Source organism: Arctopsyche grandis, chromosome 4, assembly GCF_051622035.1.
Source record: "Arctopsyche grandis isolate Sample6627 chromosome 4, ASM5162203v2, whole genome shotgun sequence".
Lineage (NCBI taxonomy): Eukaryota > Metazoa > Arthropoda > Insecta > Trichoptera > Hydropsychidae > Arctopsyche > Arctopsyche grandis.
The window spans coordinates 36,377,624-36,400,682 of record NC_135358.1 but is presented as its reverse complement, the minus strand read 5'-3'; the positions used below and the strand labels follow the sequence as shown (position 1 = coordinate 36,400,682).

Here is a 23,059-nt window from a genome sequence, read left to right as displayed (position 1 = left end):
CCAGTAGCATAGCTCGGTCGTTAAGCTTCTGCTTAGCGACAAGAAGGTGCCGGGTTCAATCCCTGAATGAAAATTAATTTTTCAGAGTATGCTGTTGGTCAGACCTGGATTTTTGACTCCAGGTTGATCGTTTCCTATCAGAGTTTGCCAATGTTCTCTGATTTAATTGTTGAAACGGTTCCCGGAAAAAAAAAATTGGCTAAAAATCCTTCCTACCTACTATGTCACCACTATTTGAAGTTTGATTGATGTACAATAAAATTTATGTACAATTCATAGATGTCTCGTTAATTTGCGAGTTTTTCAGTGTCTCGCAATTCAACGACTTGTAATAAAAATGCTGCATTTGTATTTGTAATTGGCCAGGAAGGCGCATTGGGATTTACCTGTAATGCCTTCCTGGTATATATGTAAATAAATAAATAAATAATCAACCATACATATACATAATTGAACTCCACTATTTACAGTGTTTTAGTGAAATTCTGCCCGGCTATTATGCAAGTACCCAATTATATACAGAAAAACCCACCTACAATAAGATCTGATCAGCAAGAAAACTGAAAAAAATAAGAAGGGAAAAGAAAAATAATGAAATTGTAAGAAAGTACAGGATCCCCTATATTTTTACTTTTTAAATTTTATTTTCTTGCGCGTTATAAAAGGATTGACAAACAACAAATCTTTATTGAATTTTTGAATTGCGAAATGATAAATTAGATGCACTATTCCCTTTTATATAATCCAGTGTGGTCACAATCAATAAGTAGACTTGATGAACAGTGCAGCCAAGTTTAGAAAGTGACAGCCAGTCGGCAAAGTTGAGGTTAGGGTTTTAGTTTAGGCAAAAGCACCCAATACAGCGAAGATGAAACGAGCCAGCCGAGGCTTTTGGACGACTCTAAATGGAAGAAAATTGGCACATTCAACAGTGGCCTTCTCCACATTTGCTGTCGCCACAGGAACTTTCTTCCCGCAAACCTTGCTAATAAAAACGTACCGGGATTACATGCACCTATTCAGGTTAATTTTCACCACTGCTCCACACAATACTTTCAGCGCCTTTCGTCCTTTGACGGTTCTCTCATTTTTCAGAGGCAATGATAAAGTTCTCCTGCCTGACGAACTAGAAGAAAAATTCAACAAATGCTTGGATATATTGAATCTTAAAGAAGTTTCAAGGAGACTTCAAAAACCATTCACCGTTTTCGGATTCGATGTATTCCACGCAGGTAACGTCCCAACGGTAATAGAATAATATAATTCTTTCCAAATAACATCGGATTGTCGCACATCCAAATCGAAAATTCTTCATTAGAAACCTTTTCTGAAAATCTTACAATGGTAGGGAAACTAAAAGGATTCACACATATGTACATCAACAGGTGCTATCCATTTTCGTTGATAATTGACCAACTTATCTCGGTAATTGGATTTGATCTCGGTTTTTGGATGACACAATATTTGACACTCAAGTTCTCGTTAGTATGATGGACCTTTCGGCTGCCAGATATTCCGTTATAGAGATTTTAGTGACTTTGTGACCAGTAAACACCAAACCATTCTCAGTATGGGCCGTAAACACATTCACTGTTTTAAATAAAAAATTAATTCAACAAATAAAAAAATAAAAAATTAATTAATTAATTAATTAATTATTTAAATAAAAAATTAATTTAAGCGTCAACACAGCGTGTTTTTAAATCCTCGAAACTTCATGCCAAAAAATATATTCAAAATATTTAGTTTCAAACTTATATCGATTAATTAAAATACCCATTTATGTGGTTTAAAACTTGACTTTTTTAAGGAATTTATCAATAGTATTTCAAAATTTAGAAAAGATTTCGAATATATCGAAATTGATTTTTTTTCTCACATAGTATACATATGTACTTAGCAAATTGAATATTTCATTCAAATTAATAACACAATGATAAACATCATTACAAGAAATATAATGAAATGTATATATATTTTATATATAATTGAATACAGCAACCACTAAATGCTGATTCGATTGCTTATACCAGGGTTTCCCAAACTTTTTCTGCAATGGAACACTTTACAAATCTGGAAGTTTTAATGGAACACTTAGTCTTTTTTTTAAGTATTGTTTTTAAATATGGTAAACAAACCCTAAAAGATATCGATATCTTCTTGATATCAAGCACCATATAGGCGAGTTCAATTCTTATATCTGGGGTGGCGTCGAGCCTGTTCCTGCACTTTGACCATTGCAACATAATAAGAAAATTCTAAATAGGATGTAGGAAACGGATATAAAACAAAAATAACTTGATTTGACATTTTGGATATTCTTCTGACAAACTCGCTCAGAAATCATGAAATGGTTGATCTTTGTAATTGTGTTTCAAACCAGAGTCACTGAGTAAATCAATTAGATTTTCATAATTACTTGCGCTCAAGCCTATTGGTTTAGCTGTCACGGAAAATGGATTCTGAACCCAGCAATTGTCCGGTGCTACTTTATTATGCGGTCTGCCTTCACATATCTACTTTAATATGCGATCTACCTTCACGTTTTTACTATAATATGCAGTCTCACTGTTTCAGTTCTTGCGTGTAACACTGAGACTGAATAATACCGACCCTAACAACCTAATGTTAAATGAATAAGACCAAGCTTAACTTAACCTAACCTATCCTGACCCTTAAATAAATAGGTATCGGCTGCTAAGGTGTCTTTTTTTTTAAGTTTTATTTCATCAATATTTTCACAAAAAAAAACATATCTTAGCAGCCAACACCTATTTATTTAAGGGTCTGGATAGGTTAGGTTAAGTTAAGGTTGGTCTTATTCATTTAAGATTTGGTTAAGAGATATGTATCTGCTGACGATATTTTGATAGAAATGCTTCGACCACATTATGGGGCGGCAGGAAAAAACAAAAATTGTAATTAACATTTCGTTGCTACGATACAAATAAAAAAAAAGTAGATCGCATGCTAAGGTAGACCACATACTAAAGTATCACCAATTGTCCTTACTAGTTTTCGGAAAATATTGCAAGAGTTGTTTTCAAGTTATGTAGGTTTTGTAAAAACACTTTGGAAACTTCTTCATCTACTTTAAATTTAAGTCATTCATCTAAGGCAGGAAAACAATCAAAATGGTTAGATTCTTTTTAGATTCAACTGATAAATCCAAAATTAAATTTTATCCTGTATTAAAAATTGTATGTATTACTTTTATGTGATATTGTAATACTTTTTGCACAATTTTTATTTCCGGATCCAATTTCTATTCAAACTCTCCGCCTGTATGTTCTTAGATTCTTGACATCATAAACATCACTGGAAACTCGCCTTTCAATTTAAGGTGAAAGTTGTTTAAATGTGTTGCAGCCTATAGAACCATAGCATATTTTTCACCAGTGTTCCACGGAACGTAGTTTGGAAAACCCTGGTTTATACTAGTATTTCAATTTAATTGATAGAAGGTTAAGAGGGCTGGACACCAGCGCCTTGTCCATACAAACGTATTACACTTCTCCCTTCCTCAATTATGGCACTAGAGAAATTATTTTTTAATATGCTATGAATATCTACCATAGGCATGTTTCTGTGGTTTTATTTTTTCGATTAGTTCTTTTTTATAGGAGCTAGGAACCGCCAAACATCTATAAAATCGCCTCTTTTTTACACCCACAAAAAGATTGCTTATTTAACGGTTGATTTTTAAAAAAAATACGACCACAAACAGAAAATATCTTTCTCATACCGATGATGGAATTTTTATTAAAATTGGTCCAGTTTCGGAGTAGAAAACTGGAGAATACGAAACGTCGATTTAAAATACGTATTATCTGGTGGAAACGCAACTGTCGCATTCACTCAATATATATATGGAAGAAAGGAACGGCCACAAAATTAAGGTTTCGGGTAAACATCCTTTTTAAGGAGTGATGTTTTATTTACAAAACTTATTTTTTTACCATTACTCTGCGACAAATGCGCACTCTTGTAGTTTTGAATAGTCCATAATGATGTCCATGTCTAAAATAAAATCAACAACCCAGACCTTATCGTGTAAATTCGCCATTTCATTACTTATCCTCTGACCTGAATATCAGCATAGACTATATGGTGTAATTATTTGCAATTACCGTCAGAAATATTCCTAAATACAAATAGGTTGTAAATAATCCGCAATTTGTGCCGGATTAACGTGTTTCCGTTTTGCTTGTATACAAATATTTCCAATGTTTTGCGTATGCAATTAACTATCATTTGGATTCACAAAGTCGCTTGGTGAACCAGAAACGTATACTAACTTATTACTCGTCACAAAGTCACTAAAATCTCTATAAACGGAACATCTGGCAGCCGAAAAGTCCATCATACTAACGATAACTATCATAGTAACGAGAACTTTGTGCCAAATATTGTGTATTCGCGATTTTCATGGCAAAAATTGTCTTTGTGACCACCCCTATGTGACGAATAGTCCAATTACCAACTTAACGGCCATATTGGATTTTACTTTAAATAATAACAGACGCCATTTTGGGATCTTACCTAACTTCCAAATCAATAAATCGATACAGGTCCAGTGAAAATTGAGTTTCAATATGCGATAGATTCATTCTAAAAGCTACATGTCCATGTTTTATAGTCGTCACATGGTGGGAATAATCATTTTCATCCATAAAAGGATTTTAGGCCCGAGAGGCATAGCATAATTATGCATGCTTGCGGTTTTTTACATGTGCAAAACTATCGAAAGAAATGCACCCCATTTGTATTCCTTGATTTTTTTAAAAATACAAGTAGTTAATCGAAGACTCCAATTAATGTGCATATTCAACCACCCCCGTAGTATTAAATTCAGATTCAACAATGATACTAAAATCTCAGCTGCCCCAGATTCAAATAAGTAAATCAAACTAAAATATTCAATATTGTAATTTTTTTCCACACCAAGATCTGATTCGAAATGTGCATATTCTTATTGTGCATCAATCACTTTCATCGTCAGCAGCTCTGCATCCATTAACAGGTTCAAATCTTCTACATACTTGCCTTTTTCATCTCTTTGAAGTCCACGTACAGTTGATTGGTTTCTTAGTATAAACTATCTCAAATATATGTTCATATTCATGATTTGGCCACGGTACTGAATTTAGAAATTAATGACATTGTAACAAAGTTGAAAGCCAATGTTTAATTGATTGCCAAAGCTTTCAATGCGAAATATATTGTTTCAGGTAATGCCTACACGCGCCAAGGAGCAATCATCGGAATTCCAATAAACTACCGTTACAAATCTGAATCCGATATTGAAAAGGAAGACATTCAGGTATTTCGAATGTTTGATAAAATAAATAAAGCACCGTGCATTTGTATAGTATAGTTGACGCAAAGATCATTCCAGATAAGTACGAAGCCAGTGAAATGGGTCTCACCAGCCGGAGAACAGCTGGCTAAATGTCTAATCGTGCCTGACGACCAACAAACGTTCGCAATCTGCAGAGAGATACTGTCCACGCAGAATTATCAAGTTCACATGAATTCCCTGTTCAGCTCGATGGCAATGGTTATGGCATTCGCTTTCAGTCGATCGGTAAACGAAAAGTTTCACCTTTTCGATAGACCTAGTGCTATCCGCTACACATTTTATACTCTAATTACGCTGTTCACCGTCGGCACGTACTTCTTTGCCAAAGACGTAACTCAAATGTCGATCGAAGAGAGCGTCGATGAAAAGTTATGCGAGCTCGGACCAAAATTCATACAGAGCGGAATCGAATTCTACGACAACTTAATCAAACGGAACATAGCACTACGAGAGCTGCTGGGAGGTGAAGGTGAATCTTCGTACTCAACGACTGGAAATAACTTATACTACTTTAGACAAAAGACATTGCCACTCACGGGGAGAAAGAAATACTTCGAAAGCAAGCTTGAAGAATACAAAAAAAATGAATTAGAACTCAAGAAACAACCAAGTACATAGTATATTGTTTAAGTTTTTATAGTTACCGATGTATTTTATGTCCCATAAACATACGTCGTGTTGTATGTTAGTCAATTTTACCTTCACTTGTATGTTTTTTCAATAAATATATGAAAAAAATTAGATATGATTTATGTCACCGTGTACCAGGTACAGAAGCAAACTGCATAATAGCACATAGAAGACAGCTTGCTGGTGTAACTGGCACTACACTGAACTACTCCAGGACAACTCGGTCACGGGTTAATGAGAACAACACACATTGACTATGCTTAATTTATTATGTGATCAATAATAATAATATTTGCAATGTGTTCACACTAGCATTCAAGATTGGTAGAATAACCATAAATCTAATCAAATGGAAACAAAATGCCTAAGTTATAACAATTACATTTGACTTGAGCTTAAAGAGAAATGCGTACAATTTAAAGGCAAACACGCGACCATTATTTATAAGCGGGATATGGATCAGTTCGGTTCTTTCTCAATACAAATTGTATTTTCCTATCCATGTCCTCGTTGTAGATAGCTTTACATTTTTCGTAATTGATGCGACGTCTTGTCTGAAAGCACAAAATATTGTCAGATCAAATACTTTGCAATCTGTTTTTGTTTTTTCCTTCGATATTTTCGCTATCTTTTGTTTTTTGAAATAATATTATTGACATACATTTTATTGTCCACGATTATTGCCTTACAATAAATAGACTAGACACAGAAAATACCTGCCTGGTAGGACCTACCTTAAACGGTTTTTCATAATAACGAGTTCTCCGATATTGATCCAAAATCCCTTCACTGCCTAATATCCTATTCAATATTCTACACGCCTCCTCAATATTATTGTTTTGTACGAAAACTGTTCTCGCAATGAACGCGGCATGCCTCATCTCGATTGCCTAGAATAGTCAAAGGATAGCATTTATAACCCAACAATATATATCTATAATAAGACTCTACAAACGCTCATTTGTCTCTGATCAGAATGAACATTCGGGATTGTCAATTCGAACGAACAACAAAAAGAAAGTATTGAGAACAAATCACACATAATTAAACATTCAAATTAAATCTATACAAAATATATATATATATATATATATATATATATATATATCGACAAGTGGAAAAAATTGTATATACAAATGGGTAAGTAATAACTATATTTAAATACACCTGAACGTAATGTTATGGTCTTTTTTTTTTAATACAGAAAAAAAAAATGCATTTACCTTCAAACTGAAAGGGCACAAAAATATAATTTATTAATTTATATGTATCATATAATAGAAATAATCAAATTCAATTGAATTCTTACAAAATTCAATAGGTTACCAAAGTTGACAGCAGTTGATAAAATCCCAGTATACATCTCCTCGTACTGCCGATCCGACATGTTCAAACCGAAATGAACGCTACTTACGGAGCTTTTATTAACTCTAACTTTAGCTATTTTAATCATTTATTAAAATTAATATTAACCCTTAAAGGTGCGACACGGCACGCGGCTCGGCGCCAAATGCGACAACCGACCGCGAGACATTTCAAACGATCATACGCGCGCAACGTTAACCATCGGACACACAGTTAAGGGTTAATAATTAGTAGTTTTAGACATGCCATTGCAAAATGTAAATCGAAAGTTGTGGCATACAAACCTCGCTAAAAGTATCAAACAAAAAAAACATTTACAACAAAAGAAGCAACGGCAATGGCATCTTATAGTGTGTTTGTTTAAAAATAATAAAACTTTACAGACTTTACCTGACAATTTACTTACTAATCTCAGAAAACCCATCTCGACAGTTTTTTTTTTTTTTTTTTTTTTTACTTACTGTTCGCCTGAATATATTTGAAACCCAACTCTATACATATATATGTTACATTTGAAGTGTATTTTCAGTTGTAATATCTTTCAACTGGCGTTTCAGGACATTCATATTTGAATATAACTCAATTTACGAAAACCCAAGCACATTCCATCTTACCCGGCACCAGCTTCTAATTGAACTGTATTTTCAGTTTTAATATATATTTAGACCAGTTGTTATATAAATCAACTTACGGAATATATATTTCAATTATAACAACAGTCGGTACCCCCGGGTCAAGTCGGAATATAATCCAACCAGTTGAAATACATCACAATCGGAAGATACGCTCCAACTGCAACATATACATATAATATATATATTACTTACAAAACAATCCGTACTCTGTAGCGATAACATTTCCTCTCAATTTGGCAAAAATGAACGTCGAACCTGGATGGAACACGTTTTACCTGCGCACCCACTGATTTACCTGAACTCGGAGCTTGGTATACGGGGATTCGATACATATACATAAAAAAATTATTCATTTTACAAAAATTTCATACAGCACACTGATGGTATAAAATAATATTAACAATCGCCGTTAACGTCGGTGGCGGCGGTGGTGGTGGTGGTGTTGTTGGGGATGGGGACGTAGCGAAGCAATCACGAGAGTTTCTCGGGGGGGACGTTGAGTCTCAATGTACGTTCACTCGTAGATGATAATACTTACACTCGGCGGATACAAACCGGTTAATAGTCTTCGCCTTCGTACTCCCCGTCTTCTTGATTGTCGTCGTAGTGTCCGTTCGAGTTGTCGTCCGGTTGGAACTTCTTCTCGTCCTCCTCGTTCTCGTACTTGACGTTGGCGGCCGTGTACTGAGCGGCGTACTGAGCCGCATAGTCGGGATAGTCGTCGACGGGCTCCTCTTTGATTTTGACGCGCTCCTCTTTGACGGCGGGGTCGTCGCGCCGGTCCCGGCGTTCCTTGCGTCGGGTGCGGCGGTCCTTCTCGCGGTCGGGCCGGTCGGGGCGTTCGCGCTCCCGCTCCCGGGACCGCCGACGGCGCCTCTCCTCGGGCTCCCGGGACGGCCGGCGTCTCGGTCTGCGTTCCCGGGAGCGCTCTCGCTCCCGCTCGCGCTCCCGAGAGCGGGAGCGGGTGCGCCGGCGCCTCTCGCGGGAGCGCTCGCGCCTCCGCTCCGGGTCGACGGGCCTGCGCTCCCGGTCGCGGTCGCGCTCGTGCTCGAGACGATAGCGCTCTCGCTCGCGCTCGTTGTCCTCGCGGCCCGAGTGCTTGATGTTGACGTCGGGGCCGCCGCGACGAGTGCCCCCCAGGCCTCCGCCCAGCCGGCGCGGCAGCCAGCCCTTGACCGTGCGCGCGCGCTCCACGTCCACCAGCACTCGGCGGCCGTCGATCTTCTTGCCGTCGGCGTGCTTGTAGGCGGAGTGCATGTCGCGCTCGTGCTCGTACTCGATGAAGGCGTAGCCGCGCGGCTTGCCGTTGACGCTGTCGTGCACGAGCGCGATCTTCTTGATGGCGCCGTAGCCCTCGAACTCGCGCCGCAGCTTGCTCTCGGAGGAGTCGTAGTTGATGCGCGCGACGAAGAGCGTCTTGAAGGCGTCGGAGGTGGCGTCGGGGCGCGCGGCGGGATCCCACACGGCGATCTCGCGCTCCAGCTCGTAGGCCACCTGCTCTTGGCGCTCGCGACGCCTCCGCTCGAGGCGCTCCTCGCGCGTCTCGACGCGGGTGGGCGGCGGCGTGTCGGCCGGCAGCTCGAACTGCCCGAGGAATGCGCCCACGCCCAAGTAGCCGCGCTGCTTGCGCTCGTGCGGCGGCTTGTCCACGGGCGGCAGGTAGGGCACGGGCTCGCGCGCCGCGAACAGCGCCAGCAGGTTCGGCGGCAGGAACTGCGTCATGGCGGCTGCAACTGCACTCTAGTGCGCTCTAACGTTCGTTCCGACACACTCTGTTCGTTCTGATCAGCGGCGGTGGGCGAGTGACGGGGGTGTGGCGTCGGCCATACAAACCTCGGGTGCGCGAAGACCCGCCACTGAAGGAGACCAATCGACGATCGGCAAACGGCGGCAGCGGCAACGTGCTCGACTCGCCACTCGCCACTCGCGGCGCCGGCTGCAAAGCCGCACGCTGACGACTATTGCCAACTGCACCGGCGCTGCCAACCCACACCCACACCACACTGCCTGCCTGCCTCCAAACGGTTCGGTGATTACTAATATAATGTAAACCGGTCGCTCTAGATCGGTCACACGTGATCAGCCGTCACACTTAAACTGGTCACACCTAAAATTAAAAATTGGTTGAATTTTTGGGTGTGACCAATTTTCTCGTGACCAGTTTTAGTGTGACGGGTGATCATGTGTGACCGATCTAGAACGACCGGTTGTCCTGTGACTGGTTCACATATGACTAGTATAGGGTTGCCATACGTCCCAGTTTACGGGGACATGTCCCCGTTTTGAGGCTTGCGTCCCAGTGTCCCCTTCAGAAGGATATTTGTCCCAATTTTCCATATATATATATATATATATATATATATTTCCATATATACTATCGTGTGCTATCGTTGTGTCTGGACGTGTTAAATCGTTCGCATTCTACCATGGAGGATATTGTTACTATAAGCCAGAGAATACTCGCGGACCTTTCAAAAAAAGGATCTGGTGCCAATGTCCTTACCAAGGACAGGGTGCGATACATCAGCGACGAAATTAAAAATATAGTATCCATCGCACGCGTCGCTTTTCATAACCTGGCCTCGCTAAAAATCGCTGTGGAGTCCCTCCAGACTATCCACTCTGATGTCGGTGAAATAAAGAGGATGATGTGTCGTCCCTTTCCAGCAGCTCTGGCTCCAGCTGTTTTTGTCGAACCTACGACTCTGCAATCGGACGAGGTAACATTACGAGAACTCTCCACACCGTCAACTGAATGTAACAATACTACAGTACATAAACAAACACCTGTCAGATGCCCGTATGACGTTATAGCGGCATCCTCTACCGTTTCACCTCCGCCTTATTCAGCTTCAACTTCACTCGCGTCTGCTTTAGCTTCAGCATCTACTCCTGGGTGTGCTACTGTTTCTGCTTCTACTGTTTCTGCTTCTACTGTTTCTGTTTCTGCTTCTCCTCTTTCTACTATAAAACCTGCGAAATCTTAGTCAGGTCGCAGCGCTTTCTTCTTCTACTTCACCTCTGCCATCTTCAGCTTCAGCTACACTTACATCAGCTTCTGCTTCAACATCCGATTGTGTTCCTGTCTCTTGTGCTACTGCTTCTGCTTCTACTGTAGATCCTTCAAATTCGTTCAGTCATGTCGCTGGGACTTCTTCCGGGAGACTGCCATATACTCGTGGATCTGGTGCACCTGATAAAACTTTACAGGTGGCCACTATTCCGAAATTGAAGAATGTACATGTTTTTAATCTGGCAAATAACTGCACTTGTGATACTGTGAAACAGTTCATATTAAATAAAATTAAAAATAAAAGAATCAACGTTTCTCAGGTTGCTAAAACTGACATGTGCACGTCATTTAAAATTAGTGTAGATATTGAAACTTTTAATAAAATTATCAATGCTGAATTTTGGCCTATGGGTACTGGCATAAGAGAATGGTTATTTCTCAAAAAAATCTCTACTTCCTCGAAACCAATTGCCCAAACCCGTGACCCGTAACATTAAACTTTATTATCAAAATGTGCGGGGTTTAAATACAAAACTCAAGGAATTCTACAACAACACCGCTTCTAGATCTATTGACGTCCTTGCTATTACTGAAACATGGCTAAACTCATCTGTACATGATGCCGAAGTACTTGACAGCAGTTTCAATATATATCGCCATGATAGATCTGCCAGAGGTGGTGGTGTTCTTCTAGCAGTTAAAAATGCAAATATTATTTCGGTTGAAAGACTTAGTCATCTAGAGGACATTCATGAATGTGTATGGCTGAAACTAAGATTTGTTAACATTCCTTTTTTTATATATATATATATGTACTATTTATTTTCCACCAAGATCTCCACCAAATATTTATAAGCGATTTTTTGATTTAATTATATCTAATTATTCACATTTAAGTAATGGTCGCATTTTTATATCTGGAGATTTTAATCTGAATCAACTTAAAACAAATTAATACTATTCGAAACTCTTTTAATAATTCCATGTTGGATTTTCTATTAACAAATTTAGATTGTCAGAATATTATTATTTCAAATTCAGTTGATTCCTTGGTTCCCGAAGACAGCTATCATCCTGCTCTTGATATTCATTTAAATTTAACTATAACTTATTCCTCACTTCGTTTAATAAATAACTGTCTTAATACCTCTGTTGTAAATGGATGGTTATTTACAAATGTTGATTTCAAATATTTAAACGATATTCTTTGTAATTGTCAATGGGAGCGAGTTTATGAGTGCAAAGATGTTAATTTGGCCCTCTCTAATTTCTATGACATTATATATTCTATTTTTAATGATTGTTTTCGGTTGAAGGGATTAGTGACGAGTAAAAGGATTTATCCGCCTTGGTTTACTAAAGAAATTATTAATCTTTTAAAAAGTAAATATCTTACACATAAACTCTGGAAGAAATCGAGCAATCCTCTTATCTTAAATAATTTCCGTATTTTACGTACGGAAATTAAGAAATTAATTAATAATGCATATAATGTTTATGTAGCTGATTGTGAAAGTTCCATAGTTAAAAACCCTAAGAAATTCTGGAACTTCATCAATTCTAAACGTGTAAATCGTGTAAAGTCGACTATTATGTACAATGATTCTGGATTGTTAGAGGGTGATCAAAACATTGCTAATGGATTTGCCGATTTTTTTAAATCAGTTTTCAATAATTCTATTGATTCCACGGAACCTACCAATGACTCGGAATTTACTTTCCCCACTTTAGCGATTAATCATCTTGACTCTTCCGATTTGAAATATGGCTTTCTAAAGTTAAAAAATATTTATTCTTCCGGTCCTGACTCCATCCCTAATTACATCCTAAAAGGATGTGAGGTTAGTCTCTTAGAACCTTTAAAATTCATTTTTAACTTAATTCTAAAGAACTCTTCATTCCCCAATTTATGGAAATGCTCTAAAGTAACTCCTATTCATAAGAAGGACGATAAATCTTGTGTAAGGAACTACAGACCAATTACTATCTTGTCAGCGCCAGCCAAAATGTTTGAGGTAATATTACACAGATACATTTTTAATCACTTTCAAAATACGCTCATTGATCAGCAGCATGGCTTTCGTCCGGCCAGATCAGCTATTACCAATTTGCTATGTTTCTCTAGTGACATAACCAGCACTTTGGATTGTAATTATCAAATGGATGTAATATATACTGATTTTGAGAAGGCGTTTGATAAAGTTGATCATAAAATTTTAGTTAGTAAATTAAGTTTTATTGGATTTACTAATAATCTTGTTAGTCTTTTTATTACTTATTTACAGGATCGACGTCAATTCGTTAAATTTGGGAGTTGCTTTTCTTATGAGTATGTTGCCACTACTGGGATTCCCCAAGGATCAAATCTTGGCCCTTTATTATTCCTAATATTTATCAACGATATTCAATCTTCTATTCACCATTCTAAATTTTTATTATATGCGGATGACTTTTAAATCTATAAGAGAATAATTGATTTACCTGACGCTCTTTATTTACAAGAGGATTTGAATTCTATTTATGAATGGGCTAATGTTAATAAACTTCCCTTCAATATCCTAAAGTGTCGGATCATTTCTTACTCTCGTTCTCGTTCTCCTATTAAATATCCGTATAAATTTCATGATTCTCTTCTTCAGAGAGAATTATTTATATCTGATCTGGGAATAGTCTTCGAAAATAGTTGGAGTTTCAACATTCACATTGAGAATATCTGTGATAGGGCAACAAAAATCCTTGGATTCGTAATCCGTAATTCGTCCGAACTAGGGCTCACTGCAATTCGTCTCTTATATTGTACATTAGTTCGCAGTGTGCTCGAGTTTGGCTCCATTATATGGTCTCCCTATCAACTTCGTTACTCTCTAATGTTGGAACGAGTCCAAAGGAAATTCCTTAGATTTTTATATCTGAAGACATTTGGATTTTATCCATATCTGTTCCCTAGTGCCTTTGTCTTGGGATCTTTGGGTTTCAACTCCCTGGCAAAGAGAAGAGATTTATTTCTTGGGAAACATTTCGTAAAATTACTTAGAGGAGAGATTCACAATCCCGCTATCCTGGAGAAACTAAAATTCTGGGCCCCGGAAAATCATAGAGTTTTAAGAAAACATGATATATTTTTGCCAATTAGGGCTAAATCAAACGTGCTCATGAACTCCCCCCTCTCGAGAGCTGTTCGACTCCTTAACTTACTGGCACATTACTTGGACCTATTCGATGCCAGTTATGTTGAGTTAGTGGAACACATCCTAAATAGCACGATATAAATTTTTCAATCTTATTTCTTTGTTTTTTTTTTGTGTACATATTTTTTACTTGATTTTTATTATTTTTTTATGATGTTTTTTTTTATTTATGATTTTTATTATTTTTTATGATGTTTTTTTTTATAATTTTTATGATTTTTATTATTTGTATTATAATCACATTGACGCTTTGGGGCAACCTGTCAAGTCTCTGTGTTATTGATTTTTTTAAAATAAAATAAAATAAAAATAAAATATTATTTAAAAATATATCTTTCCGATAATATATAATTAAGTGGGTTTACACAATGGCAGCACAGGGCTAGTGGCAATATTTTTCGAATAGTAATACTGTAGTCACTAGCCCGCCCATTCTTCAGACGTGGATTGCATCATAATTTGCCTTTTTGTCAAAGTCGGACGGGAGCTCGGTATTTTCACCTATTTGCGTTGAGATTCGGGAAGACGTAGAATAAAAAAAAAAGAAGTAGGTTTTTCCAATTTTCTCTTCAAGTTACCAGGTTCCTACTTATTCATTTCCTAATATATGTAGGTGAAATGGGATACCATTAGATTTAAATGATAAATGGCTATGCTTTTTTAAAAATACTAAAGAAACCGAAAGAAAAACTAACCTACTGATATTGTGCCAATACCTGTACGCTATCGCAGCATATAATGCACACGTTGAGCGTGTATTTTAATTAATTTAATTAAACTCAGTGGACAGATGAACGAAATAAGCTTTCAATTGACACAGTAGAAAGCATAATTCAGTGCGTTTTCAATTATAAAATGTCATGCATCGAATTTTATAATTATGTAAAAGAGAAAAGTATGATTGTGAAGATATCAGTATCAGTGAAGATCAAGTTCAAGAAGTTGGGGAAGAGTGAAGACAAGAGAGAATGAGTAAAATGAAATGAAATGAAATTAAACATGATTCAATTACAATCTGTTAATATTATAATTAAACATGATTTAATTTCTTATAATTTAACTATCAAAAAATATAATAAATAATTTTTATTGGGGGGGGGGGGTGTCCCCGTCTATGGTCCGACCATTATGGCAACCCTAGACTAGTAGTCCGTTTACCCTCCAAACGACCGTTCACAATTTAATTTATTTATTTTGATTGGGAAAACTAACAGTTTATTAAATTTACAAAATTGATAAAAGAACATAAATTATTTAAAGAAAAACCATTAAGAATTTTCGCATATAGGTAAAAAAAATTTAAACATTTCAAATAAAAAATAGAAATAAGAATAATAAAACGATAATAGTAGGTTAAAAATAATAAAAAAATATATTTATTTTGGAAAATTCAAAAGTTTAGTATGTCGATCAGAAAAATATTATATAATCTAATATGTAATTTCAAAAGAAATTTTGTATGTGAGTATGTGAAAATGTAATATTGATTGGTAACATCGGTTGTATCGCAACAATATCCATATCAACAATATCAACAATATTTCCGGATTGCTTTTTACATACCTCCTTTACGTTTCACATGGCTTTCTTGTCAATGGTCATTTTTATCTCTTATCCGATCGTTTTTCAACTCTTAGCTAGTACTTATTCGTCACATTTACTATTTGTAATTTCACTTGTGTATAGACAAAAACACATTTTGATATTAAATAACTAAAATGCAAAAAATTTCTTGCGAAGCTCTTTTTATATCTTTAATTTTGAAGATTTAATTTGTGCAATAGGACCAAAGATATAAAAAGAGCTTAACATTGTCGTAATTTTTTTAAAACCATAACTTTCTAGTTGTATTTCTGGTTAAGAGAAGTCATCAAATCACATGTCTCAAATCAAATGCCTTATCTAAATTATTTTCTTCTTTTAGTCATTTTGTATAATGACATATGCAGCAGCCACGAAGACTTTGATACCGTCCATAATGCAATAACAAAACGGCAACTAACTGCCGGCTATCATTGAGTTTTCATTGCTGCAACACATATTGTACATGTAATGCTGCAAATGTTGCTGGATAGTTGTCGAGCAATATTTTGATTTTATATTTGAAGGCACCCTCCCCCCTCTTGGTTTCGCCTACTAGGACGTGTGGTAAGCATACTCTTTAGATTTTTAGGTATAATTCACGGCTACATAGTATAACTTTTTTTAGCCAAATGAAAGTCGATAATTTATTAGATTTTTCAATATCTTTATTATTTCAAGATTAAAGTCACACATCCAGTTCAACTCTAAAATATATATTTTATTTTATTACAGTTTTTAATATGTTTGTTATTTTATACAGCAAAACAGTGTAATAAATTAGCTATATAATATGATAATCAGATTAATAGCATTTATCAGATTAATTTATACAAGATTACACAATAAATAAGTTCAATTTAACAAGCATAATGTACAGTCACCTTAGTATTATATTTATAGAGAAAAATGGACATGACAACATAAAATTTTTCGAATAATTTTATCGACTTTACAATTTACAATTTACACATACAATCTAGACTAATACTTACAGTACTCTTTTATGTAAATATAGAGGAGCGCCATCATATTGACAGACATATTCAGAAGAAGGCTCACCTATTCTAGACACATGTCTTTAAAAGTTTTAAGATGATACTCGGAATGTTCCAAAGTTTCAGTCAGATCAGCGCGTCACCTTTAGTTATCATAACTCTACAAAATTTAAGAAATTTTACCCGATTTACTCACTGATTATGAGTATGTCTATCACTGCTGACGAGATCTGGTCTTCTGTTAAAGTCCTGACAATTCCATACAAAATAAGTACTAACAATTCAACTTTCCTAAAACAAAAAAAAGCTTGAAAAAATCATGATCGGAGCCAGCCAACATGGAAGTGCAGCGGATGCAAGACACACGGGCCTCGTACATGAAAAGGGCCTCGAAAATTGAACAAAGATATCAGATACCAGAGATAAGATGAGACAAGACCAAATACTGTTTCAAGGAACAAGAAATATGTGCATCAATATTATAGGTATATTTTTTTGCATATACAAAAAGTGGCATACATTATACATAATTCCCATGTAAAATATAAGTACCCATGGCCATACTCCATCTCAACAAATGCTAATAGGTGGAGATTGCAACGCTCGAAATCGAGTATGCGTAAAAAAAGGCAAAAGCAAAAATAAAAACAATAGATTTTATAAGTAAGGGATATATAGAAAGCTTATAGCAAAGGATAGATATAAAAAATGGTATAACTATTTAAAACTTAAAAATGATAAGCTTTTAAATAGAATTTTTAACTATCATAATGATGGTTTGATTCATATTATACTGTCAAAACTATTGTGCAGAAACCAATTTCATCACCATTTCAACATTACAAAAAGTCGGAATTAAAAATAAATACTTGAAATTTACAATAATAAACAGCGAAGAAAATGTGTATTAAAAATTCATTGGTGACATGTCGCCGTTAAATATTATGCATATATACTTAAATATCGATAGTAAATCAGACCAAAAAGAACCCGTTTTTGAAAAACCTATTAAAACTTTGCTTTAAAGAAAATGTGAAATTCACATTGCAAAGGCAAATCAATTATTTATACATTTGAAGAAATGAATTTAAAAGGTATGTGCATTTTCGAAAAACAGAAACCATTTTTGTTTCATAAATATTACATATATAAATAGTACATATGCATAAATGGTGTTTCTTCGACTCGATTATTCTACGGACACATTTTTTAGAACGTATTTAATCACAAATCCAAACATCACAAAACCAGCGATAACGCACAGATTGGTGATTGCGTACTGCATTGTCCACTGTTCCTGATTCAGGGTGAAGCTATATAGATCGTTGTAGATGTTATCCCCCGCCTGGAATTCGCTATCCGCTTTGGAGGACTGCTCGTGACGCTTCAACGCCTCCTTGATTTCGACCACCGTCTCGGGGAACAATTCACAGAATGCCTTATTTTTCAAGTTATGCTCTAGCGATTTCAACGCCAATCGATGTTTCATGCAATTGGACGACTCCATCGATCCCGTCATCGGCGTGTCCTCCAGCTGAAATTTGAACGACACTAGTGAGCATACATATATACTTATATATGCACATATGTACATCATCATCATCTAAAGGCCATTCACAATCCACTGCTGGATTAAGCCCTCTCCAACACGCTTCCACTCGTCTCTGTTTTGCGCAACTCTCATCCATCTCACCCCACACATTTTCCTAATTTCGTCTACCCATCTTCCCAGCGGTTTTCCCTTTTCCATTCTCTCGGGTACCATTCAAGCACTTCTTTTATACACCTTTCGTCTATTCTTCTAGCCACGTGGACCGTCCATTGCCATTTCAATATCTTTACTCTATCCACTATGTCCACTACCCTTGTCATACTTCTCACCCACGTGTTCCGCTTCCTGTCTTTCCTCGTTATGCCGAGCATACAGCGTTCCATACTTCTTTGAGTGCAGTGGACTTTGTGTAACATCTTGGAGTTCAGTGTCCAAGTTTCACATCCATACGTCATCACTGGCAAAACGCATTGATCGAAGATCTTTTTCTTCAGGCAGAGTGGCATTTTTGATTTAAAAACAACATTCATTCGTCCAAATGCACTCCATTCTAATTTCATACGTCTCTTTGTCTCTTCATCTTTACTACCGGACATGTCAATTATTTGACCTAAATATAAATAATTATTACTACTATACATATACCTGTTTTTACAATAAAACAAAAAAGTGTCTACCATACATTATGTATGTATGTAAATAAACAAAATTCAAATCGGGTACTTACCATAAAACTTAACAATCCTGTTAATATAGTCGAAACTGACCAAGCTGGATTCCAAGTGTCCGGATGGAAATCTTAAAATGTTAAATTTATTTCATTTTAATCATGCATTTTTTAACAATATAAACAACTAGTATTGTACCCGATGTAATATCATCGCATGGGAGTTGACATATTAAGTTATTAAATAAAAAATGCGTGCGGATCGGTCCTGTATCCGATCCGCACGCAGTCCAATTTAATACAAATACCTTGTAAATATATTTAATTTATATTTAATTGTTTAATATGAAAAAAATAGTAAAAACTACCTATCTACCTAAATATAAACAATATAAAACACCAATAGAAAAATTAATTAATTAAATAAATTTTCAATAGATGGCGGTAAAGGCTCAGTAGCGCCGTCTATTAGCCTAGAGGAAACATTGGTAGCAAACAGAATATATAAGTTTTTTTCTTTTGTTATTATATTTGTACGTTTTGTTGGCATTGTTTTAGCTGTGACGTACGTATGTATGTCGAATCGAAATGACTATTATAGTACGAGCGTTATCTCAGATACACCGATACACAGACACAGAATAGCGATATTATATTTATTTATTTATTTGTACAGGTAAAGACCCATTTAAGTAAATATATAAAAATTAACAATATCAATAGAAAAAGTAGTGAAAAACAATAATATGGGGTTTTTAATCACATGATATACTTATATGACAAAAAACATAGAACATATAAATGAAGAAAAATATATGTGTAAAATCATAGTATAATATTATGGAAAAACAATATTTTGAATGGATCTTATAAACCAACCAAAAGTAATACTAAATATGTCCGTCTGATCAGCTATGTATTATATATGGTTAAATAGCCCTACGGCTGTGCATATAGGAGTATTTAAAAAAATGTTAGTTTTCGATATAATTGGCTTAAACAGAATATTCGAAAATAATTTTTGGGTGCATAGAAAGTGAATTCGCTAAGAATCGGTTTAAAAAGACGCTTGAAAAAGACTTATTGACATCATTTAAAATATGGTTTTTAAATGTCAAATTACTGTCAAAAAGTACACCAAGATCACGAATCATATACACTCGATTTAGAACAATCTCCTCCATTGAATATTGAAAACCATTGAATAGTAAAAGTGATCGTTTGGCATTTGCTTAAGGGAAAGGACATGCGATTGTTTTGTGATCACTGTGAAAGGGCATCTAAATCTTTTTATATATATATATATAAGAAATAAATTATTTTTTTTGCATGCATTAGTTATTCTTATGATCCCTATACATATGTACATACAAAATGCATACCTGATATGCTAAGACAGAGACGAGTATTGGTTTTGAATCGGCCGTTGGCAGTCATCATATATATGGCAGGCGGTCTAAACGGGAATTCTCTAGGGAACGTTAGTTTACCGTGATAAAAACCACCTTCGAAAGGACTGTCCTCGGGGCCCCGCAGCACGTAATGCCTGAAACCCATCATACAACATGTAATACGAACCAACCCACACAAGAAATTCACAAACTTAAAAACATTACCAGTATGGATTGGATCCGATAGGAAAAATCATATCGATATACAAAAGTTCAAAAACGAACATGCTACAATATATATTTACCATTCGAGCCAATTATCTGGCAAGGGCTCGGCGACTATATACGGTACTGGATCGGATTTCAATCTCAAATAGTCTTGTTGCAATCTTTTCGTAGCGCTCAAGATTTTAGTTTTCTGCATCTTGGTATCGTTGGCTCCCACCATTTTTGACTTCTCGATGGTCTAGCGTTTTCCTAACTGCAAAATTTAAATGTAAATTAATCCCTCCTAAATCCAAACGCGATAATGATATTGATGAAGCGGACCCACACCGTCGGCTGATTTTGATTATACCCTGAGATTGATAAATTTGTAATTCAAACATACACACACACACACATGCTAGATAAAGTATGCCACAACTTGGCAGTTTAACTCGTAAGTTTTTATTTTTAATCAATTTTGTACAACTAGGCAGTAGACGAAATGTGCATATCGATTCCTATTGATCGAGGATTTTTGTAATAAGCCTCACACGCAATCCAAATTTATAGCATATGTACTAGGGTTTCTGACCGGGTTGACCTGGGACAGAAATTCTCAGGAATTTACAGAAAGGATGAATTTTATGTCCCGTGTCCCGGGAATTCTTATCAGTAAAGATGAGACCATTGTGTTTGACAGTGAATGAAGAATTAAATAAGGAGTTAACAAATCTACAAAAAAAAATTCAATAAAAAATAGCCTCGACTTTAAAAAGGAAATGAAAACATATATACATATGTATGTACACAATGCTGGAAATATTTGTGCTAAATTTAGAAAAAGGTTTTCAGATTCTCTTTAAAATGTTTTAGTGTTCTCAAGAAGCTATTTCATATAAATTTACTTATATTACATTTTTTCCTGTAATATATACATATATTGTTTGATAATTTTTAATATTTATGTTAATAAACAATAAATTCAATTGAAAAAAAAATTGCATCGTATGTACCAGGATCCTAGAAATCCAGAGAATGGTCTCGAGCTCCGTGGCCTCGTGTCCCGGGAATTGAAAAAATCCGGGAAATTAGAAACCTTAGTATGTACAAAGATATTTTTTAAAAATAAATGTATATTATAATTCAGGTATTATTTATCTTTTTTTAGTGCTGGTTTGACTAGTCGGGGCCGAAATGGCCATCAATATAAATTTTCTAACGTATGATATTAGTAGAAGGATGCAATAAAATTCTGCATTTCGGACAGCTAGGGTCTAGGAAAAAAGAATCCGAACTCGAACTTGGAAATAGCCTCGAAAAACTAAATCCAAAAAGCAGATATCGAGGAAATGAACACTATTATTAACTCGGTTCTAACCTCAACAGGCAAGAAAGTTTGCAAAATTTCAACGGGAACAAGAAACCTAATTAATCATAAAAGAATTTAGATAAAGATAATAATAGACAAGACTACGAGTTAATAAATAAAAAACAAAAAAATAATAGTGAGAAACACTAGGGACTTGTTCAGTAAGCTAATCAGAAATACAATTAAGTAGAACCTGAAAAAAAACCTTGTAAACAGCTTATTTTCTTAGCCAAAAACCAGATGATCGCAGTCAGATCAGCGGAAGAAATCACATATAAGAATATGCAACTTTTATTCAAACTTATAAACGAACGACATATGAATTGCCACTCTAAAAACAACACACGGCCAAAAAGATTATGTAGTATTACCTAGCAAAGTGGAGACTGCAAAAAAGGGAAACCTTACATGAGGATAATATCCCCATTGACTTGTTAAAATATGCAGGCTATAGAGTCTTAGATAGGCTTTTCAACAAATGTATATAGCACCGAACCATACCAGAAGAATGGAACAATACTAATTTACAAAAACAGAGACAAAAACGACATTAAAAAAAACTACCGACCCATTATCTCACTCTCAGCAGTGTACAAGCTATTAACAAGGATAGTATTCTGACATGGAGACATATTTTATGTAGATGAATACTTGGATTTTGTTCACGAAAGAATAGATGTAAGGAATCTTCATTTATAGTTTGAGATGAAAAGAAATCTAAAATAAAGACAAGATTGTCAAAATGGATGATGATAATTAAGAAGTACCGAGTAAAAAATTAGTCAGACAAACGCATTAGGTCAATTAAGTACTTGGATATTGTACATGTAAATAAGGGACTGGTGTATACTAAGCACAAATAACAAAAATACCATTCCACAATTTAGTGATTATGTATGTACATATATGGAAGTTCGTTCACTTGAATCTGTTTGATGATTTGTAAGGTACATTCGTAGTATTAATTTCATCCTTAGTAATATGAAAGTCAGCAGTCAGCAATCGACATCAGACGCGAAAGAAATGTAAAACGTGAAAGAAGTGTCAAACGTGAAAGAAATGTCAAACGTGAAAGAAACGTCAAACGTCAAATTTAGTGTA

The 23,059-nt window shown here is 35.8% G+C and overlaps 4 protein-coding genes across 11 annotated transcripts; 1 reads left to right on the top strand and 3 right to left on the bottom strand.

Moving 5' to 3' along the window:
• The first annotated feature begins 755 nt into the window (after positions 1 to 755).
• Positions 756 to 6,257, top strand: LOC143911354 (transmembrane protein 177). The gene is made up of 4 exons (XM_077430212.1): positions 756 to 1,023; positions 1,096 to 1,232; positions 5,232 to 5,323; positions 5,399 to 6,257. Exons 1-4 carry the CDS (start codon positions 869 to 871, stop codon positions 5,978 to 5,980), a joined length of 966 nt encoding a protein of 321 aa, XP_077286338.1. The 5' UTR covers positions 756 to 868; the 3' UTR covers positions 5,981 to 6,257.
• On the bottom strand, positions 6,245 to 10,004 carry mRpS21 (mitochondrial ribosomal protein S21). Its single transcript, XM_077430213.1, has 3 exons — positions 9,826 to 10,004; positions 6,727 to 6,882; positions 6,245 to 6,546 (listed from the first exon to the last, which is right to left on the bottom strand). Exons 2-3 carry the CDS (start codon positions 6,871 to 6,873, stop codon positions 6,430 to 6,432), a joined length of 264 nt encoding a protein of 87 aa, XP_077286339.1. The 5' UTR covers positions 6,874 to 6,882; positions 9,826 to 10,004; the 3' UTR covers positions 6,245 to 6,429.
• Positions 7,239 to 9,991, bottom strand: snRNP-U1-70K (small ribonucleoprotein particle U1 subunit 70K). Of its 4 annotated transcripts, XR_013260568.1 has the most exons (3): positions 8,969 to 9,952; positions 8,163 to 8,919; positions 7,813 to 7,848 (listed from the first exon to the last, which is right to left on the bottom strand). XR_013260568.1 is itself a non-coding variant. In XM_077430210.1 (2 exons), the coding sequence occupies exons 1-2, from the start codon at positions 9,712 to 9,714 to the stop codon at positions 8,496 to 8,498; spliced, it is 1,170 nt and encodes a 389-aa protein (XP_077286336.1). In that variant the 5' UTR covers positions 9,715 to 9,952; the 3' UTR covers positions 7,239 to 8,495. The 4 variants fall into 4 exon arrangements, 2 of the variants coding, with proteins under 2 accessions (XP_077286336.1, XP_077286337.1); XM_077430210.1 differs by having other exon boundaries at positions 7,239 to 8,919; XR_013260569.1 differs by having other exon boundaries at positions 8,163 to 9,976.
• Positions 10,005 to 16,422: 6,418 nt separating the features above from the next.
• Positions 16,423 to 23,058, bottom strand: LOC143910201 (ubiquitin-conjugating enzyme E2 J2-like). 5 transcript variants are annotated; one of them, XM_077428576.1, is made up of 6 exons: positions 22,881 to 23,034; positions 20,688 to 20,863; positions 20,374 to 20,537; positions 19,052 to 19,122; positions 18,035 to 18,306; positions 16,423 to 17,063 (listed from the first exon to the last, which is right to left on the bottom strand). In XM_077428576.1, the coding sequence occupies exons 2-6, from the start codon at positions 20,828 to 20,830 to the stop codon at positions 16,961 to 16,963; spliced, it is 753 nt and encodes a 250-aa protein (XP_077284702.1). In that variant the 5' UTR covers positions 20,831 to 20,863; positions 22,881 to 23,034; the 3' UTR covers positions 16,423 to 16,960. The 5 variants fall into 5 exon arrangements, with proteins under 5 accessions (XP_077284702.1, XP_077284699.1, XP_077284700.1 ...); XM_077428573.1 differs by having other exon boundaries at positions 16,424 to 17,063; positions 22,861 to 23,033; XM_077428574.1 differs by having other exon boundaries at positions 16,427 to 17,063; positions 22,831 to 23,058.
• Position 23,059: the final 1 nt, after the last annotated feature.

Excerpts from the sequence above, each read along its gene's own strand:
- mRpS21 (XM_077430213.1), bottom strand. The coding sequence starts at position 6,873 with ATGAGGCATGCCGCGTTCATTGCGAGAACAGTTTTCGTACAAAACAAT. Across the intron at positions 6,547-6,726 it reads ATTATGAAAAACCGTTTAAG|ACAAGACGTCGCATCAATTA; the intron begins GTAGGTCCTACC and ends TTGTGCTTTCAG.
- snRNP-U1-70K (XM_077430210.1), bottom strand. The coding sequence starts at position 9,714 with ATGACGCAGTTCCTGCCGCCGAACCTGCTGGCGCTGTTCGCGGCGCGC. Across the intron at positions 8,920-8,968 it reads CGCGAGCGCTCCCGCGAGAG|CGCTCCCGGGAACGCAGACC; the intron begins GCGCCGGCGCAC and ends CGGGAGCGAGAG.
- LOC143910201 (XM_077428574.1), bottom strand. The coding sequence starts at position 20,830 with ATGGTGGGAGCCAACGATACCAAGATGCAGAAAACTAAAATCTTGAGC. Across the intron at positions 18,307-19,051 it reads CAGGATTGTTAAGTTTTATG|CTGGAGGACACGCCGATGAC; the intron begins GTAAGTACCCGA and ends TTCAAATTTCAG. Across the intron at positions 17,064-18,034 it reads CAGTACGCAATCACCAATCT|GAAAGTTGAATTGTTAGTAC; the intron begins GTGCGTTATCGC and ends TTTTTGTTTTAG.
- LOC143911354 (XM_077430212.1), top strand. The coding sequence starts at position 869 with ATGAAACGAGCCAGCCGAGGCTTTTGGACGACTCTAAATGGAAGAAAA. Across the intron at positions 1,024-1,095 it reads GATTACATGCACCTATTCAG|AGGCAATGATAAAGTTCTCC; the intron begins GTTAATTTTCAC and ends CTCATTTTTCAG. Across the intron at positions 5,324-5,398 it reads TTGAAAAGGAAGACATTCAG|ATAAGTACGAAGCCAGTGAA; the intron begins GTATTTCGAATG and ends AGATCATTCCAG.